The sequence below is a fragment of the Hyperolius riggenbachi genome, chromosome 4, assembly GCF_040937935.1.
Source record: "Hyperolius riggenbachi isolate aHypRig1 chromosome 4, aHypRig1.pri, whole genome shotgun sequence".
Taxonomy (NCBI): domain Eukaryota; kingdom Metazoa; phylum Chordata; class Amphibia; order Anura; family Hyperoliidae; genus Hyperolius; species Hyperolius riggenbachi.
In genome coordinates, this window is record NC_090649.1 from 43,885,379 (window position 1) to 43,902,029 (window position 16,651).

The 16,651-nt window shown below is 44.1% G+C and overlaps 1 protein-coding gene across 1 annotated transcript in view; it reads right to left on the reverse strand.

Annotated features, from left to right (window-relative positions):
- LOC137504634 (uncharacterized) overlaps positions 1 to 16,651 on the reverse strand; it is a 155,201-nt gene that overhangs the window by 90,185 nt on the left and 48,365 nt on the right. The window contains exons 7-10 of the mRNA XM_068233215.1: positions 16,354 to 16,495; positions 12,372 to 12,556; positions 10,260 to 10,401; positions 234 to 404 (exon numbers count right to left, since the gene is read on the reverse strand). Coding sequence (XP_068089316.1) covers positions 234 to 404; positions 10,260 to 10,401; positions 12,372 to 12,556; positions 16,354 to 16,495 — 640 coding nt within the window. The remainder of the gene's footprint in view (positions 1 to 233; positions 405 to 10,259; positions 10,402 to 12,371; positions 12,557 to 16,353; positions 16,496 to 16,651) is intronic.

The following is a 16,651-nucleotide window of genomic DNA, read 5'->3' on the forward strand; positions in this document are numbered from 1 at the left end:
TCATGCAATCAACAAAAACGTGCATGCATCTAATGTTGGTCTGTGGGCACACTCAGTGTAATAATATTTTTATGAAATACACTTTGATAGTAAACTGAAATACATGCAGGAAAAGAGGTTCTGTAATTATTCATTGATTACAATTGTATAAATTCAGCATAGGGACCTGATCCTGGGATTTAGAGTTCCACAGAACAACAACCTAAGGTCACGTGAGCTCACATTTTATATGCGAGCTGTAGCACAGATTTGATATGGAATGGGAGCATTTGTAGAGCCCACAGTGGGAGTGAGGTCCAGCACAGCACCGGGAGGGGCCTGGAAGGTGAAGTTCTGCAGCAGTGTTGTAAAGAAGAGGAACAGCTCCATATTAGCCAAGTTCTCCCCGGCACAACTTCTCTTGCCTGAGGACCAAAGCATAAATAAGGTTAATTTAAATTACAGAGAAGTGGCATCATGAACAAACTACCCTAAAAACTGAACTGAGCATTTTTAAATTTTTGTTCACAACAAAATAATTGACAAATTTGGATCTAGCATGACGAGGAATCAAAACACAACTTAAAGCAGAACTGAAAAATATTTTAAAGCAAACTGTTTCACTTACCTGGGTCTTCTGCAAGCCCCCAGCAGCCGTCCTGTCCAGCGCCGGTCCTCCACGAGCCTCCGTTCTCCCACCGCCACTCTGTTTCATTGCTCGACTTGTAAGTCCACAAGTGTATCCTTTTTACTCATTCCCGTCTGCAATAGCGCTATTGTGGACTGGAAGACAAAGAAGGACACGCGTGGCCAGAGCCGCGCAGGTGCAGTGGTCGGGTGGCGAAACCAAAAGCAGCTGGTGGCGGGAGAACGGAGGCTCATGGAGGACCGGTGTGGGACAGGACAGCTGCTGGGGGCTTGCAGAAGCCCCAGGTAAGTGAAACAGTTTGTTTTAAGATACTCTTCAGTTCCGCTTTAAGGGACAACTGAAGTGAGAAGAATATAAAGATTGCCATATTTATTTCCTGTTAAACAATACCAATTCCCTGGCAGCCCTGCTAATCTATTTAGCAGCACTAGTGTCTGAATAGCACCAAAAAACATGCATGCAGCTAATCTTGTCAGATCTGACAATAATAATGTCAGAAACACCTAATCTACATATGCTTGTTCAGGGTCTAGGGCTAAAAGTATTAGATGCAGAGGATCAGCATGATAGCCAGGCAACCAGTATTGCTTAAATGTAAATAAATACGGCAGCTTCCATATTATGCTTCACACTTCAGTTGTCCTTTAACTACATAGAAATTGTGTAGCACCCTTCTCTGCTTCCTGTTGGTTGGCTCCACGGTCTATCTGCCAGCACTGCAGATCTGTCAACTATAATGAAGAATTCAGCTCTCACCCACTTGTGGGCGAGAGATGAATCTGTGGGTGGCACCTTTGGGCGATGTTCCAGGCTCTGCTCTTGTCCCACATGTACGTACGCTTATGGGGAAGTGGTTGACCTAGTGCCGCCCGCCCTCCTCATGACTTATCGCAGTTCCACGTCAGGTACGCCATAGGCGGAGCGGGGTGACGCTGCGGGATTATAGCCGTGCGCAGTCATCAGGAGGCAGAGACACTTCAACGACTATGACCTGAGGAGTGAAGGCGGGGACAGTGGCAGCGACCTATGGGTGAACAGCAGGACAGTTCTCCATCAGGTCCGTGTATAGTAAAGACCTGTGTGATTGGACAGCAGGTTTACTGCCCTTGATTGGCTGTTTAATCTAAGTGTTTGTATATGAAGATGGCAATTTTGTGATGTATGTTTAATCTGTACGTAGCCTTGCTTGACAAAGGAGTTCTTCTCCGAAACGTTGCTAGATGGCTGTACTAGATTCTTGATGCAATAAAAGAGCATAAATATCAATGGATGGTGTCAGTCATTCTTTATTATAGTTGTCCTTTAACTACCTAACGACCGCCCCATGCCAATGGGCGTGGCCGCGGCAGCATGGGTTATTTTCACTGCAGTTCCTCTTTAAATGACAACTGTAGCAAGAGGGATATGGAGGCTGCCATGTTTATTTCCTGTTAAACAATACCAGTTGCCTGGCAGCCCTGCTGATCTAGTTGGCTGCTGCAGTGTCGGAATCACACCAGTATCAAACACACAGCTTTGACAATAATGTCAGAAACACCTGATCTGCTGCATGCTTGTTCAGGGGTATGGATAAAAGTATTAGAGGCAGAGGATTAGCCAGACTGCCAGGCAACTGGTATTGCTTAAAAGGAAATAAACATGGCAGCCTCCATATCCCTCTCGTTACAGTTGTCCTTTAAGGCAGTTGTGGGAAAGACTGCCATGGAGAGAGGAGGAGGGCCGACGGGTGGGGAACAAGCAAGAAGAGCAATGCTTTGTGGTTGATAAAAGAAGACAATGTGAGCGTACCTCGCTAGTCGCTTAGTAATCCAACACAGCTAAACAACATCATGGATAGGTGTGGAAAATGACATGCCAATAATGTGAGTTGTTGTTGGGTCATACAAATGTATGCAGCTTAGAAATGGACCAATTGCACCTAGGTGAGATTTATTTTTGTCCATTTTAAGCTGCATACATTTACATAAAAACCGGCCACTGAACTTCCCCTGCTAAATAAAACCTCACTCGACTCCTCACTCCCATCCAGATACCGCCCCTATCTACCTCCTCCCTTTTTCTTCTAAAATTCTGGAGTGCGTAGTCCACCAAAGCATGACCCATTACCTTGTATCCAACCCCTTGTTGAAACCATACAATCAGGATTTTAGCCAGCCCACTTCACAGAGACTGCCCTCACCAAGGTCGTAGTGACCTCTTGCTCGCCGAGGCTAAAGAAATATACTCCTCCTCCTCGACCTCTCATCAGCCTTTGACACAGTCAATCATCCCCTGCTCTACCAATCCCTGCAATCTGCTGGTATCCAAGACCTCACCCTAGCCTGGTTCTCCTCCTACCTCTCAAATTGTTACTTTAAGATCTTCATTCCTGAAATACTTTCCCCCGTCTCTTCTTCTCCCCTCCCTTCATGCAGAGTCACGAGCGGGTGGTTACGGGGAACTTAAAACTCAAGTGATCGCCAATTCCCACTCTTCAGGGAGGGAGGTGGAAAGGAGAGGAATCTGTCCGCCTGTCGGTAGAGGAGTAGCTGTGGGTGGGCAAGGGGGGACATGTCCCTGGGCACAGCACTGTAAGACGACCGCTGCACCTCCACATGCATGAGAGGCGGCTCGCTGGCTGCCTGAAGTGCCCCTGCTTCTCTTGCTGCCTCAGCAGAGGAGTGCAGAAGCGTTAACAGCAGCAGAAAAAGTGGGGCACATCTGGCTATTTATAGGGCAGCACACCTCACTATCTAAATGGGGGAAGGGGGGCAGATCTGGCTATCTTTAGGGGGGCACATCTGGCTATCTAAAGGGTGGCACATTTGGCTATTTGAAGAGTGGCACATATGGCTATCTAAACAGGGCAAGGGTGGCACATTTGGCTATTTAAAGAGTGGCACATTTGGCTATCTAAACAGTATTTTTACCATTCCCCTTCACCCATGACCACGTTCACATTCTGATGTGTGGCCATGCACATTTTGTCCAGGTGTGCGCGCAAAAACTGTCTTTGTGCCCGGGTGCTAAAAAACCCCAGCTACGCCTCTACCTGTCGGCAGGCTAGAGTAACAGTGTATGTGTGATGGATATGGCCCATAGGCCATTGATTGCCCAGTGTGAGAAAACGCGGAAAAGCCGCCGCGTGTACTGGCAGCAAGGCGGCTGTTTCCACTTCCAACACGGCGGTTTGCACGCAGCAGCGTGCGTCTGGTGTGGCTGGGTCTGTTAGTGCACCTGGATGGAGAACTACGCACGCGAGCCAGAAGTCAGGACCTTTATGCCAGCAGGAGATGGATCAGCTGATCAGGACGATCAGCTGATTCCTGCTGGACTCCTGATTGGCTCGGGCGGGGCGGCAAAGTCCTGCAACTATATATATATAGCTTGCTTGCCAGTTGCTGGTTGTCTGCCATTGCGAACACTTACTACAGTGTGTTTGAACCAGGAGGACCTGGGAATTCACACTGAGCCAGATTACTTCTGTTTATCTTTGTGTTATACTCCAGACTAGTTCCAGGGTGCTGAGAGCACGGACCTCGCACCCAAGACTAGGGAACTGTATTATCATTTGTGTTATACTCCAGACTAGTTCCAGGGTGCTGAGTCCACGGACCTCGCATCCAAGACTAGGGAACTGTATTATCATTTGTGTTATACTCCAGACTAGTTCCAGGGTGCTGAGACCACGGACCTCGCACCCAAGACTAGGGAACTGTATTATCATTTGTGTTATTCTCCAGACCTGCTTGTGACGCCCATCTTCCAGGGGTCACTAGCCACTCACACTATATAGGTGTCCAGAGGTTAGCAATATATCTGTATTATCGATGATTCTGCAGATCATCCATAATCAGGTATATATCTGCATTCTTGGTGATACTGCAGATCACCAATAATCAGATTCTCTCTGAGTGCTGACACCGATCGTTACACCCAGCCATGCTCCATGTAAATCCCTTTACTGGCTCCCAATCTGCTTCAGATTCCGCTTCAAGATCCTATATCTGACCTACAAACCTATACACAGAACCTGCCCAACCTACAGATCTGACCTGGTCAGCAGATACACACCTGGCTGCCCATTTCCCTACTCATTTGACCTCCTCCTAACCACCCTACGCAATGTGCAGTCCCATGCACAACTACAGGACTTCACTAGAGCTGCCTGTATCCTGTGGAACTTTCTCCCACTGCCCATCAGGCTTGCCCCTTCCTTTAACACCTTCAAGAAAGCCCTCAAACCTCACCTTTTCAAGAAAGCCTACCCCACCCTGCCGACCACCTTACTCTCTATACCTAGAACCTCTTGATGCAGCCCTCCTCCTATCGTGTCACCACCCCTACCTTTAGATTGTATGCCTTTGGCAGGGTCCTCCCTCCTTGTGTATCATACCGGATTGTGCACTCTGCCCACAGAAAAGTGTGAACTTGTATTATTGAAAATGTGATCGGGTATTGTATTAATGCTTGTACTTTGTTGTGTATCTTATTGCTTATTACCTGTATTGTGTTGTCTGTCACTCCTATTATCTTTGTTTGTAACCTTATTTATTGTACCGCCCTGTGTAATATGTTGCCATTATATAGATCCAAATAATAATAATAATAATAATAATAAAGATTCTCTCATACTTCCCTTATAGCCTGCAAGGACTGTAAGAAGTCATGGCAGACCTGTCTGGCAAACACATTGGTGCTTTCTGTATAGAGGAACTGTTGCAAACATCTTAAAATGTAAAGCACATACAAATAAGAAATACATTTCTCCCAGAGTAAAATGAGCCATAAACTACTTCTATCCTATGTTGCTGTCACTTACAGTAGGTAGTAGAAATCTGACATTACCAACAGGTTTTGGGCTAGTCCATCTCTTCATGGGGGATTCTCAGCATGGCCTTTATTCTTTATAAAGACATTCCCTGAGAATTGCAGTGGGTGGTTGGTGTCAAAACACCTTTTAGGAAAAGACACAGGAGACAAAAGCGGGAGCCCAATGGTACAGTACGTCAAAACAAAATGGTGGATGTAGAAAGTAAGAAACTACTAACAAAGGTGGGTTGCAGAGGGGCAACTGACCGCAGGAAGCAGTTGGAGACAGCAAACCCGACTCCACTCTGGGAGGTCGCTAGGGACCTGGATGCGGTCGCTCTCCTCTGAAAAAAGAGGGAGACAGACGTACATCGTGGTGTGCACCTTGTGCGTTCTGTCTCCACCCCTCAAACGGGTGGACGTATGGGGGTGTGAAGTGCACTAAACGGTTTAAAAGAGGCGCCCTGGTTGTATATAAAAGCGTTTAAAAACAGTTTAAAAGTGAAAAAGATTGAGGTGGCCTACCTCAATGAAGACAAAATCTGTGTGTGTGAACAAAAGATTTTATTGGTAGCACAGGCAACGCGTTTCACGGGTCTGAGCCCGCTTCCTCAGGCCAATAGCAGTGCCGACCCAAATGGAATACTAAGCTGAGGGAGCCTCTGAAGCATTCCCTGAGTTTAGTGCATTCCCTGAGAATGATTATTACAAAGATGCTGGCCAGCCTCCCTGCTCGCTGGACACTATTTTGGCAGTTTGACGGAGCAACTGCCATTTCTAAGTGCTTTAAAAAAAAATAAAGAAGACCCTCAGAACCCCCCTATGAGAAGATGGGCTAGTCCAAGATCTGTCGGTAATGTCAGATTTCTACTACCTACTGTAAGTGACAGCAACACAGGGGAAAAGTATTTTATGGCTCATTTTACTCTGGAAGAAATGTACTTCTTATTTGTATATGTTTTAAATTTTAGGTACTATTCCGTTAGCTGGGTGCAACCACTAGATGGCGATAAAACTCCAGCGTTGAACAGTGCTGGGGGAGGTTCGGGCGCAACTGAGCTAAGTAATGTAGAATGTAATCTCCCTCGGCCTGCAAAATCCCAGCGGAGTTAATTATTATTCCCCCTCCAGGCCGCCACGGAGATTAGGGAAAGATGTAGTTGCGCCCGGCTAACGGATTTTTAGCGCCACCTAGTGGCTAAAAAAAACAATTAAGATGTTTGTGACAGGTCCTCTTTAAGGACACCTGAACTGAGAGGGATATGGAAGCTGAGATATTTTTTTTTTTTTAAACAATGTAAATTGCCTGTCTATGAATCAGACAATTTGGGTTCGAGTGGTGCCAGAGAAAATTAGGTGCCACCAAAGGGGCATATGGAAATACTGGCAATAGCCAGAAATTTGGGCGCTGGGGGATGCCGAAAATAGCAGCAACAGAGTACCACAACAGTGTAGGGGAACTCTGCAGGAAAGGTGGCGGGCATGCTGGAAGCAGTAGAACAGTAGTTTGGCTACACTGTACTAAATAGCGGTGAATGCGGCTAAGTTAGTGTTAGGGGTGGATGGGGGGTGGTTAGTGTTAGGCATAGATGGGGGGGGGGGGGGGGTTAGGCAAGATAGGGAAGGGTTCTTGTTAGGCACAGATAGCGGAAGGTTTATATGAGTTAGGGTACAGAGGGGTATAATAGAAAATCGGTTAAGTTACCAAAGCTTTATTACCACTATTTTACCAATTTCTCCTTGCGCATGTTTTGCATAGATGTACCTGGCTATCCTCCTAATCCGGGAGAGTGTGGGGGAGTAAAGTAATTGCCCACTGGAAGTTTAAGGTTAGGCGCCCACAGGGCGGGGGGGAGTTAAGGTTAGGCACTCAACTGGGGAGGGGGGGGGGGGGGGTTTACGATTAGACACCACCAAGGGAGGGTTCTGTGTGAGTGCGTGGAGAGGTTAGGGCAGGGCCGGCCTTTGACCTGAGCGACCGGTGCGATCGCTCAGGGCGCCGGCTTCCAGGGGGGCGCTCCTGCCGCCTGTGTTTTAATGCGAAGCTGCGGCCCCGGCTGGGTCCGTCTCGCTCCGCCCCCTGGTGCCGCTGCTGGGGGGCAAAGTTGGCAAACATGCCCATGATAGAGGGGGAGCCGCGGGGAGGGCAGCCTGACCTCTCCCTCCATTCCTCTCTGGACCGCCCTCCGTGCTCCCCCCTCCAATGCAGACTGCAAAGAGAACAACTCTCCTCCCTGGTGCCGATCTCCGGCGCCTCTCACTTGCCGCTGGTCTCCTCTTCTACATTGTCACTGATGCACACTAAACTTCCTGCTTAACAGGAAGTTTGGTTTGCATCAGTGACAATGTAGAAGAGGAGACCAGCGGCAAGTGAGAGGCGCCGGCGATCGGAACCAGGGAGGGAGGTGAGTTGTTCTCTCTGCAGTCTGCATTGGAGGGGGGAGCACAAAGTGTGGCCCGGAGAGGAAGGGAGGGAGAGGTCGGGCTGCCCTCCCCGCGGCTTCCCCTCCACTATGAGGGGGAGGGGCACCTACCTATCTAATCTATACTGGGGGCAGCTACCTATCTAGCCAATACTGGGGGCAGGTACCTATCTAGCCAATACTGGGGGCACCTACCTATCTAACCTATACTGGGGGGCACCTACCTATCTAATCTATACTGGGGGCAGCTACCTATCTAGCCAATACTGGGGGCAGATACCTATCTAGCCAATACTGGGGGCACCTACCTCTCTAACCTATACTGGGGGGCACCTACCTATCTAATCTATACTGGGGCAGCTACCCATCTAACCTATACTGGGGGGCAGCTACCTATCTAATCTATACTGGGGGCAGCTACCTATCTAACCTATACTGGGGGCAGCTACCTATCTAACCTATACTGGGGGCACAGATCCCCCCCACCCCCCTTAGTGTATATAGGCTACTAGTCTTGTAGATGTAGGCAGATTCCCCCTTTAGTGTATATAGGCTACTGGTCTTGCAGTCGCAGATTCCCTTTTAGTGTATTTAGGCAGCAGATCCCCCCCCCCCATTAGTGTATGTGTGTGGTGCACTCACACGCAAAGAGGATGAATTGGTGGGGGGGGGGGCAAAATCTGGTTATGCTCAGGGTGCTGTGAAACCTAAGTCCGGCCCTGGGTTAGGGCATAGTAAAATATTGGTAAATATTACTGATATTTTACTATATGAATGAAGAAATAGGATATCAGTACTGATATTATACTTCCGCTATCCTGCACCATTTTAACCACTTCAGCCTTTACTGTTTTTTCACCTTATGCATCTGAGCAATTTTCACCTTCCATTCATTCACCGATAATTTTATCACTACTTATCACAATTAATTGATCTATATCTTGTTTTTTCTGCCACCAATTACGCTTTCTTTAGGTAGTACATTTTGCTAAGAATTATTTTTTCTAAATGCATTTTAACGGGAATATTAAGAAAAAAATGAAAAAGAAAAATAATTATTTCTCAGTTTTCAGCCATTATAGCGTCAAAATAATACATGCTACCATAATTAAAATGTACATATTTTATTTGCCCATTTGTCCCAGTTATTACACCATTTAAATTATGTCCCTATCACAATGTATGGCGCCAATATTTTATTTGGAAATAAAGGTGCATTTTTTCCGTTTTGCGTCCATCATTATTTACAAGCTTATAATTTTAAAAATAATAGTAATATACCCTCTTGACATACATATTAAAAAAAAGTTCAGACCCTTAGATAACTATTTCTGTTTTTTTTATTGTAATTTTTTTTAATTAAAAATGTTATTTGGGTATTTTTTGGAGAGTGTGGGAGGTAAACAATAAATGTATAAATGTAATTGTATGTATGCTTACTAAAAAAAATGTATGTAAATGTAGTTTTACTATTTGGCCACAAGATGGCTTTTTTTTCATCCTGTAAGCGAGCGATCATGCTTACAGGAAGTGAAGGGAGGACGTGAATTTTTTTTTTTTTACTTCAGAAAGATTGTGGCTTCTCATAGAAGCCATCAGTCTTTCTAACGGGGACTTAGATCAGTGAATGGAAACTGCATTCCCATTCATTGATCTCCGGGCTAACGGGTGGTAGCACGGGAGCACACACGCGATCAGCTGTGGGAGCGTGCAGCAGCATGGCAGCAGCCTTTTGGACTTAGTAGCTACATCCAAAAGGCTAAACTAGTTAAACAGGTGCCTTTATCAAATGTAGGCTCATCAGCAGGACAGTCAGGCCACTGTTATTGTTTAAAAGGAAATACATATAGAAGCCTCCATATCCCTTTTCCTTTAGGTGTCCTTTAATTCAATAAGTTAAATATTGTTATTGTTGCACCATAGAACATACATATAATAATATTAATTCCAGTTTGTGTTCTTTGTTTATACAATAAAAATCAAATTCATGACTTTTTTTGGGTTGCCGCATTGACCAGATCAGCAGAAGAAGTGACCAGGACTCTTGCGACCTGTAAAATAATTTATCTTAAAGGGTACCTGAGATGGGGAGGGAGAAAATACATACATACCTGGGGCTTCTTCCATCCACCCTCCAGGCTGATTGCTCCCTCATCGTCCTCCGCCACTTGCATTGTCCACAATTGGCCCTAGAAAGTCCGATGGGATGGGAGCGTGCTCCCGGCTGGGCTGCACATTTACAGAATGCCCCAGACCTGAGGATTTTCGGGGCCAATTGCGTATGATACAGGTGGTGGAGGAGGACGGTGAGGGTGTGATCAGCCTGAAGGGGGCTGGAGGAAGCCCCACTTATGTATATTTTTATTTCTCTCGCCATTTCAGGTTTGCTTTATCTCCAGAAAACTGCTGTGGATTACCTGCTGAGAATGGGATGAAGGCTTCATTCTTTTTGAAATTCCCATCTGCATCAAGAAAGTGTTCAGGGTAGAACTCATAAGGTTTTTCAAAGTAGGCTTCATCTCTTAGTACAGAGGCCAGCAATGGGATAACCGTGGTTCCCTAGATGAAAAGACATGTTTTGAAATACTGAAATGATAATAGGCAATATTCATTAAACTGAAATGCACAAAACATATTCCCAATTTCCCACAGAGGAACCTTGATTACAACTAAAGCCTTGGCTCAACTGTAAAACTGAGACTGCTGATTTTGGCGCTACACTGTGCAAAGGATTTGGGCATTGCCACAGGTCGTAATGTCAATTATGACTTTGGCCTCAATTCACTAAGGGTAATTCAGTAAAATAATTTAGGTTGGTAAAATACTGCATTCTGTTTTTTACACTTTTTTCCAAAGTCACTAAGATTTCCCAAATGCGGTAGAAGTTTGGTAATTTACTGAACGAACATGCTTCGATTCACTGCCCGTTAAGTCTCACCAGCTGTGGAGATGGTGGGCAGAAAGCTGGGAGGCTGTGTGTAGGAGTCAGGATTTTCTGTCCAGTGCATCCCCCGCATCTCTTTAGATTTGCTGCAGCCACCATGGGGAGTGTTTCTGTATAAGAGCACACAGATAGTCACATCTAAGGATGCAGAAATGCATTTTAAAAAGTCTCCTTCTACTGCCCTGCTAGACTGAATACCCGCCTTCCAGGTCTCGGACCCAATGGGGTGAGAAGCAGGGCTGTGTCGCACTCCCTGTTGGCTGCCTGGCTCTCCCTATTGGCTGTCTGCTACATCTGTCAATATGTTACCGCGTGGAGATTGTGAGTTACCGGCTGGTCAGAGCTGTAGGTAAATATCAACCACTTTGGCTTATTAGTGCAGTAATAGGTTTAGTGAATTGGCATTTGGCAAGGTGATGGGTAAAATCAGCTGATTTCTGCATTACCGAATGCGGTAATGCTTAGTGAATTAAGGCCTATGACTGCACTCACTGTGTAACTTGGGCATGGGCAATAGGCGGAGCCTGAATTACAATAAAATGAATGTAATTTAGATGTCGGCAATAGCCTAACCCCAGACTTATAGGGGTAAATGGATCTTAACCATTTCAGCCCTCAGTCGTTTTTCACCTTATGCATCCAAGCAATTTTCACCTCCCATTCATTCGCCAATAACTATCACTAATTATCACAATGAATTGATCTATATCTTGTTTTTTTCCACCACTTGCTTTGGGTGGTACGTTTTTGCTAAGAATTATTTTTTTCTAAATGCATTTTAACAGGAATATTAAGAAAAAAATGGAAAAAAAATCATTATTTCTCAGTTTTCGGCCATTATAGCTTTAAAATAATACATGCTACCATAATTAAAACCTATGTACTTTATTTGCCCATTTGTCCTGGTTATTACACCATTTAAATTAGATCATTATCACAATGTATGGCGCCAATATTTTATTTGGAAATAAAAGGTACATTTTTTCAGTTTTGCGTCCATCACAATTTATTTAAAAAAGTATTAGTAATACACCATCTTCACATGAATATGAAAAAAGTTTAGACCCTTAGGTAACTATTTATGTTTTTTTTTTCTTTCTTCATTAAAAAATGTATTTGGGTAATTTTAGTGTGGGGGGTAAACAGTTAATTTTAAATGTAATAATATGTGTTTATTTATTAAAATAAAATGTATGTGGATGTAGTTTTACTATTTTGCCACAAGATGGCCAGTTGACCACAGTTTTTTTGTTTGTTTGTTTTAGTCCTGGAAGCTAATGCTCTCGCTTCCAGGAAGTATAGGGAGGACGGTAAACTTTTTTCTTTTTTCAGAAAGACTGCGGCTTCTGATAAGAAGCCGGCGGTCTTTCTGCCGGGAACTTAGATCAATAAATAGGAACTATGTTCCCATTCATTGATCTCCGGGCTAATGGGGCAGCATGGGAGAGCACGGGAGCGCGCAGCAGCCCAGCGGATGTGACAGCCACGTCCATTCAGCTAAAATGGTTAATGGATCTACAGTGAACCGGGTAGAGTCATTTTTTTTCATCAAACATCTCAAAAAAATGTATTCATATTTTCTCACCTTAGGAATGTCATAACCCATTAAAGTTACATCTTGAGACGTTGCATGTGGAACGTTAGCCGGGACTATATCACCAAAGCGTTGGATCTCACAGAGGACAGCTTCTGTGTAAGGCATCTGCTTCTTGTGCTCCATCTTAGGAGAAGCCATGCCGATGACTCGATTAATTTCATCATGAACTTTTTCTGTTCAATGTTTGACAATGGAGGAGAATTAAATTACATTAAAAAATTATAACAGAATAAAGCACAACCACAATAACATTTCAACCTTACTCTCTTAAAATGAACTGATTGTTTAAATTTATACATTTAGGTTTATTGTTCAAAAAAAGATTGGTGAGTAGGGATGACCCTGATTAGGAGAGCTCATGGAGAAGCATGTTGTGATCAGTTTGATCAGCTGATAGATTTGTAAGTTCCTGATTTGCTGTGATGACTACCTAGTTTAACACATGATCAGGACCAGCAAATCAGAACCTTACAAATCTATCAGCTGATCAAACTGAACACATGCTTCTCCATGAGTTCACCTAAGCAGGGCCATCCCTACTGGTGAGTACAGACACGACAGGGGTGTGTCAGCCAAAAGACCAGGAGGTGCTCCTGGTCTTTTGGCTGAATTAAAGTATCACTTTTACTCACCTGAGGAAGTGGAAGAGTAGCCACGAAACGCGCTTCCTGTGCCAATCAAAATCATTTTGTTAATCCTTGCTAGTGTCACCTCCTATTTTTTACTTTTATTGTGCTTTTAACAAAGTTTTATCCCCCCTGGGCGTATCTACCCCTGTTTGGCTAATCTACCTTCCCCTCTTCCAAGGGTGTGTGTGTGTTTGTAATTTTGGGCCTGCAGTGGCGTGGCTACTTGCAGATCCAATCTACAATTTTTAAAGAGTGCGACCAATCCTCATCCGGCCAAAACTGGATTGCCCGAGTGGAGATGGGTTGGTGTTTTTCATCTGCTTCAAGCAGTTGATTGCCCCTCACTGCAACCCACCTTTGTGAGTACATTCTATGTCGGTTATTTGTTCCAGAAAACATTCTATGTCGGTTATTTGTTCCAGAAAAGAGTGGCATATTGTGCTATTTGGCTCCTGTTGTCTGTGTTTTTTTTTTTTTTTTACCTAAGGTGAACGTTCACCCCTTCTGAGTACTGAAGTCATTATTCTGTAGTCCTGAACTTCTCTCTGTAGGCTTTCACTGTGTAGTATCAAATAAGCATTTGCGATATGTAAAAGGCCCGAGGTCCGCTACGGAGTGGCTTGGCGATATTGAAAAGCACTCATTATTTCCAGATAAAGAAGTACAGCAATTTTACCCATGATTCCCTGAACAATCACCATTTGGACCTGCAGGCAAAAAGTGCTGCATGCGGCACTTTGTGATTGTTCCATGTTTACAACGCTGCACGTCAAACAACTCTCATAGGGTTCCACTGTTGCAGTGGTTTGCCGATCACAAATGGAAAGCCCTACAGGAAGTGCTGTGGTGGGCCCCAAGCCTGAGAAAATGTGTGTGGATTAGGAATGCCTAAACTTCCTGCCACACAGACTGGTTATACTTTGCATAATTCATATACATTCATAACCAGGAAGAGCTTGTTCACACTAGAGGCATTTTTTGGAATATTTAAGCGCAGGCGATTAGTACAAATCAGCCTAAAATGGACTTCGGGTGACATCTAGTGAATAAAAAGAGTAACTAAAATAAGAATACCAAGTACAGTTAATGTTTGGTTGACTGACCAGTGTCAGTCTATACATTTGAATACAGAAGTCCCAAATGATCTCAGTCTCTATGAATTTCTGTGGACTATGTCAGCTGTACTTGGGCAGATTTAGCCTTTTTCTGTGCAAATGTTCCTGTATGAAATACAGATAAACCTTTGATTGCTTGATTTAAGAGTGCTTTGTAAGGCAAGCAAATTTTTGTTATGTCTTGATATACTAGCACAGAACGTATACGGGTGTCACGTGATCACAACTGAGCCAATGGCTCAGATCTCTTTGCCGCTCCAGGATTGTACATAACCTGAGTGTAGGGACTGTATATTGTCACAATTCCATGAAATCCTTAAAAGTAGGAAAAAGGAACTAATTTGGCTAAGTTCCTTGTTACAGACAAACATAAAAAAAATGTTGAGGTGAGCCAACAGATAGAGATCATTATGTTAGTTATAGTGAAAGTCTTTTTTACATTTTTACTTTTACAGTATGTTGTACTACATATTTTTCTATATTCCTTCTCTATAAATGTTTTTGGATTGTGTAAGGAATCATCTTTCAAAGGTTTTCATGATGACGGATGTAAGAGCCACAGGCCTGAAGCTGTTGAGGTCTGAAACAACCTGTTTTTTGCGGACAGGTATGATGGTGGACCTCTTGAAGCAAGCAGGTACCTTGCTTTCCTGAAGTGATTTGGTAAAGATGGAGCAGAAAAAGGGAGTGCGCGGCCGTGCACATGTTCTCAGACAGGTTGGTGACACTCTATACGGTGACAATACTTTTCTAGCATTTAACCTTGATAGGATAGGAGCCGCAGAACACCACTTTCATTCACAGCCAGAGGGGGAAGGTCAAGTCGCTGGTCAGCTAATGTAGATGAAGGGACAGGTGGCTTGGGAGGCCATGCGGGTGCTGCCTGGTACTCAAACCTGCAGTAGAAGTTGCTGAGGTCCTCAGCAAGCTCAATGCTTGGAGTCAGATGCTGAAGGAGGCTTGTAGAGTTTCCATTAATTCTTTTGTGAAAATTTGCTTTGATATAAGAGTGCTTTGGGTTAAAAGAATGTTTCTGGAATGAACTATGCTTGTAAACTAAGATTCCATTGTCCCTGAAACTTTGTTGTACCCGTCAGTGTGTGTGATGTATAGCTTGCCTGTATCTTGCAACACCTCACTATTACAGTATGTGTTGGACTGCCTCTAAGGTCTCTCTACAAAGCTTGCACCTTGAGTCTTTCCTAGTGTGATAGATCCAAGCTTCTATGGAATTGTTGCTTAGTCTACTATGATCAATGCTATCTTTTTTTGTTGCCTGCTTGCTTCTTAAAGAGTACCTCTGGTAAAAAAAGGCACAGCCTGTCACGACAAGCTCTGTCTTAATGATGAAAGATTGGGCGGTGTCAGGATTAAATACTTACTTGTTCAGACTCAGCACTCTGCGTTCTCGATATTGCAAGCATGGTGAGTTTTTTTTTTATTATTCTTAGCCGAGGTTCTGGCCACGCCCATCTGCATTGCCACGGCCCACCACCAGCTTAGCAGCTATGGCCTAATTGGTAGCTGGCTGCTGAGCTAGGGGCGGGCCATGGCAACGCAGGGGGGGCTTTGGAAGTCTCTGGAAACATGTGACCGCAATACCGAGGAGGGGGGTGGAGAGTCACCTGTGTCGTCAGATTGGGTAAGTATTTAAGCCTGACTATTCCTGCATAACCTTCAGCAGCTATTCTGTCCAAAGGTTTAGTTAGATTAATAATTTGGCTCTGTTTCAGGTTTCCATTAAAGCGGAATATAACCCTGCATTTCAACTTTGCTCTAAAACATTATTTACAGTATATTATATGCAACCAGCATTTTTTTTTTTACTAGACCAGCATTGGAAGGGTTACACAGGGCTTTAAAGTCCCTAGAGATTTCTGCAGACGCATCCGAACTTCAGTTAGATACTTTTTGTTTACAAATATGTATCTTTTAAGTGTTTATTGTGACTCATCTCTCTCACTGAGAAGGAGCTTGGAGGACAGCCAAAGAGTGTGTAACTGTTTATCAATAGATACATCTAACTAAATAGAATGTAACTATCTGAACGTCTGCAGGAACTTAAAACCTCTGTGTTTAACCCTTCCAATGCTGGTCTAGTAAAAAAAAAATGCTTTTTGCATATAATATGCTGTAAATAATGTTTTAGAGCAAAGTTGAAATGCAGGGTTATATTCCGCTTTAATGACAGAATTACAGAGAGGCGTAATTACACATGGCTCTTACTTTGGACAGCTGGGTATTTCATCATGAGTAAGAGGGCCCATCTCAGGGTGGTGGACGTTGTCTCCATTCCAGCGCCAAACAATTGTGTAACCAGTGAAGTTAGGTTGTCATCATGGAAATAGAGAGTAGATTCTGGCCTTCCCTGAAAAATGACAAGATCACAACTTGCAACCAGAGTTCATATTTTAGATTCTTGCCATTTATATGAAACAGAGAAAGCCAAAAGTAGGATTAATTCACCATCAGTCCTACTTGACTTGAGTAGAAGGGACAAAGATTTGGTGTGTTGCTTGCTTAC